The 4,409-nt window shown below is 36.3% G+C and overlaps 1 protein-coding gene across 1 annotated transcript; it reads right to left on the reverse strand.

The window, feature by feature from the left end:
• Window positions 1-1,980: 1,980 nt before the first annotated feature.
• LOC102847457 (olfactory receptor 5W2-like) lies at window positions 1,981-2,916 on the reverse strand. The gene has a single exon (XM_006902315.1). The coding sequence runs from the start codon at window positions 2,911-2,913 to the stop codon at window positions 1,981-1,983; it is 933 nt and encodes a 310-aa protein (XP_006902377.1). The 5' UTR covers window positions 2,914-2,916.
• Between the last annotated feature and the right edge of the window lie 1,493 nt (window positions 2,917-4,409).

Genomic DNA, 4,409 nt, shown 5'->3' on the forward strand with positions numbered 1-4,409 from the left:
ATAGCATCTGTCAGCATTGCAACTCTTATGGCTTGCTGTGATATTGAACACTATGCCATTAGTGTTTCAAACGTCTGCAGAGTCACACAAGGTGGACATATTTCAACAGATTCCTATAATAAGAAATACTAGAAAACAGGTTTAATCATCTGCTTCTGATAAATAAGCCTTTAAGAATCTTATGAACGTTAGTGGAATATAGGTAAATACAGTTTTACATGTAGAGCCTGGATTGGAAGTCAATTAAAATTGAGAAGCAGCTGCAAATATCCAATAACAATTAGAATGTAGTATGTATTAAATATGAATATAGAAAAATAAGAAGTCATAAAAAAGGAAATTAAGAACAGAAAGATGAGCATTCGCAACTTTAGAAAGCTGAGGGGGACTGACATTGGCCACTATGAATCAGACAATCACGATCTACAATGCTACGAATGAAAAACTACGGGAGAAATATGTTGCATTCATGGTTAAAAAAGACTGTTTCAAGATCTTTCCTGAAGAACAGTACTATGGGTGATACGATAATATCCATATGTGAGTAAGAAAGATTTATTTAATATAAATGTTATTTAAATACACTTACTAATAGAAAAAGCAAATATGAGGAAATAGAAGAATTCAACCAACTTTTGCAGTCAGAAATTGACCAATTATGGAATCAAGAAGCATTTGTGATGATTGGTGACAGGAATGTAATAGTTGCAGATAAAGAAGAGGGAATAGTAGTGTGAAATTACGGACGTGGTGACAGACATGAGTCTGGAGAGCCAAAGACTGAACTTTATACATTTTTCATCATTAACATTACAAGCAAGCTTGTAAAAATTATTTTGAAAAAATTTTAAATGGCTAAAAAACACCCCACCAAAACCAACACTGAGATAGCATTTCCAGAAATTCAAACTAGAATCAGAAGAGAACAGGGACCAAGAGATAAATAGAATAGCTGAAAATGCTGGCTGAAAGACAAAACCACAGTCCACTTGACAGCCTTCTACAACAATAATCATGTTTTTGGTACAAGCTACTTGTGTTTTGTTTTTGGAACTCAACTATATAAACAACTAAACATGAGCTATTTTATAGTATATACAATATACACATTACTTCTTCCCAAAAGTCCTCTCCATATGCACTCCCTGACTATTCATGAACTGGCTAGAAAACATTCCTCACTCCTACTTTGCATCTCTAATTATTGGTTATCAGAAACTGCATGCTCTCATTTCAAAGACTCTCTCTTCATTGACTTTACATTCGATGCTGATATCAACACGGGGAGCTCTGGTGGGGTAGTGGTGGCGTAATGCTTAGAGAGTGACGCTGCTAACCCAGCGGTGGTGCTTCTCTGCTGGATCGAATCCATCAATAGCCCCAGAGAAGAAAGAGGCGAGCTCCTTGCATGTGACTTACAGTCTCTGAAAGCCTGCTGGAAGGTCAGCAATGAGTCAGTCCTGACTGCGAACAATGAAAGAGTGAATGACATTGACCAAGTGAAGTTAGGACTTCAGTTCCTCAGATAATGAAATTTTATCATTAATGATGTATTAGTTTAACAATTACCTAGTTAATATTTGTCACTTCTACTGTATAAGACTGATAAGTAAAAACCAAATGAACAAAAACCATATTGGATTTATTATAAAACATAAACCAGAAAAAATAAGTCCTATATACTCAAATCCTTTTGGAATAATTCTGTTACTTCATGAAATAAAAAAAAATCATACAATTAAAATAGTGTCATTCAAGAAGGAGACCAAAATATTCTCAAAATATACATTGCTTAAACAACAAAAATAGAAAATAGGAAGAATACGAAGAAATAGAAAGAAGTACAACCCATATAGGGAACAACTTTACATTTGGCATAAACTTTTATATAGGTAATCACTATATTCAGATATTTAAGAAACTATTGTAGAGTACTACATTCTGAAAACAACGAGAACTGCTTCCATCTATATTAGGCATTTAAAGAACCACTTTGTTTTTTAGTTTTTTCAGTGCGTCTTTCACATCTTTATTCCGTAGGCTATAAATCAGAGGATTTAGCATAGGAATCACAAGTGTATAGAACAATGAGGTCATTTTGTCTTGATCTAGAGAGTAAGAAGAACTAGGCCGGAAATACATAAAGAGCATGGTTCCCTGGAAAATGGCAACAACAGTTAAATGGGAGGTGCAGGTGGACACAGCTTTGAACATTCCATCCGCAGAACGGATCTTTAAGACTGAAAGAATGATGTAAAAATAAGAGACAAGAATCCCTGAGATGGTACTCAGTTCAATGAAGCCAAAAACCGTGAATAACGCCAGCTCGTTGACCTGAATATCAGAACAAGACAGGAGGAAAAGTGGAGGTAAATCACAAAAGAAATGATTAATCTCATTGGACCCACAGAAACATAGGCGGAAAGTCAAGGTTGTGTGTATTAAGGCATCCACCGTGCCCACCAGGTAAACTCCTGCCGTCAGCATGGAACACACCCGGTTGGACATGTTGACTGTATACAGCAGAGGATTGCTGATGGCTTTGTATCGATCAAAGGCCATCACAGCCAGCAAGAGACACTCGGAATCTGCAAAGATGCAAAAAATGAAGAATTGCAGAGCACAGCCAAAGAATGGAATTGATCCAGTCCTGGCCCTGAGGTCCACCAGCATCTTGGGCCCAATGGCTGTGGAATAACAGAGGTCGCAAAAAGCAAGGTGGCTTAAGAAAAAGTACATTGGTGTATGGAGCTGGGAATCTATTCTAATTAAAATGATCATTCCAAGATTTACTACAAGGATAATGAGATATACAACTATAAATATGGCGAATATGGTCACTTTGACATTAGAGTTATTAGTAATTCCCAAGAGCTGGAATTCAGTCAAGGCTGAGCAATTATCTTTATCCATTCTTCTCTGTTCTTGTCCTAAACAGCTACAAAAATGATCAAGAAAACAATAGGTAAAGGTTTCACTCTACTGAACATCTAGAAAACATTGTCTGTAAAATAGATAAAACTAACTAAAATAAATGACACTGGTAAAGGGACATTGTTGTGTAATTGAATGTATTAAAATATATGAAATGGGAAATTAAGAAACTTTGATTCCAAATGCCATACATTTGTGTTGACCTCTATTGTCTTACCACTGTAGTTTTAAATAAATTTCAAACAAATTTCAAGTTCAAAATTATATTAAACAACAAAGCACAACAAAAACCAAAATTTAGGCAAAAGCAGATGTAGGCATAAATAGGCACATACTGCAGGCCCCCCAAAATGATCATATGTATTCTATTCCTCCTGCAATAAAATTTATTTTATAGATTCAGCAGTTACAAGTATTTCATAAAAATTAATAGATTATTCTTTAGCTTATAGAACCTGGTCATGCAAGGCATAGAAGTAAGGTGAAATCTATTCCCATAAAGATTTAAAATTTCTGACCTGATTAAGGGTCACTAAGACCCAGACTCTACTGCAGTCATTTTTGTTTGGTCTAGGAAGTCTCCAGTTTTAATTTAAGCAAACAAGATGGAGCAAATTTTACTAAATTTTCTTTCCCATTTCAGTTCTTCCTTGCCAAATCTTGGTATGTGGCCTAGTCAAAGGGTACATCCACAGAGAAACTAAGTGGGGGAGAGGGGACATGATACAAATTTTGAAAAATATACAAATGCAGCTGTTTAGAATGATCAAAGTAAATTTTCCATAAAATGAAATTTCATCCATTCATTATTAGGGAGTTTTGACCAATTCATAGTTAACCCTATGGGTGTTTCCAGAGGCAGTTTAATTGCAGGAGACGAGATCTCCCATTTTTCTCTCGCAGAGGAGCTGGTTTATTTGAACTGAGTGCTTCTGGGATGGCAGCTCAGATCCATACCACTAGGCTAGTAGAGTCCCCTAAGTGATAATTAGAAGAAACCAAGTTTCTCCTTGAAGGCTAAGATTTTTGAAGCTCTGTCCCACATACCTTGGACACATGGGCAAGAGAGATAGGTCCTTGGAGAAGGACATTATACTCGGAGGAGTGGACAAACAGTGCAGGAGAGGAAGACCCTGGATGAGATGAATTGATAGAGTAACTGGACAATGGAGAATGGTGTGTCGAAGTCAGTAAGACTGGCTCAAGACAGGGTAGGCTTCAGAGCTGTTGTGCATAGGGGTGGCCCCAAGTCACAGGTGATTTGACAGCACATAATGACAACATATTTTGTTATTGCTGTTCTTTAAATTTTTATTATTATTATTATTATTATTATTATTATTATTATTATTATTTTGTGTGTACCATCAAATCAGATCTGACTGGTACAGGAGGAGATTGTACCTCCTTCTCCAGCAGAGCATCTAGTGTATTCAAACCGCTCACGTCTGGGATTGCAGTGCAGCTTCTTGCCA

The sequence above is a fragment of the Elephantulus edwardii genome, unplaced genomic scaffold (genome assembly GCF_000299155.1).
Source record: "Elephantulus edwardii isolate Elephantulus edwardi_28Jun2011 unplaced genomic scaffold, EleEdw1.0 scaffold00389, whole genome shotgun sequence".
Lineage (NCBI taxonomy): Eukaryota > Metazoa > Chordata > Mammalia > Macroscelidea > Macroscelididae > Elephantulus > Elephantulus edwardii.

Coding starts and splice junctions, on each gene's coding strand:
- LOC102847457 (XM_006902315.1), bottom strand. CDS start 2,913: ATGGATAAAGATAATTGCTCAGCCTTGACTGAATTCCAGCTCTTGGGA.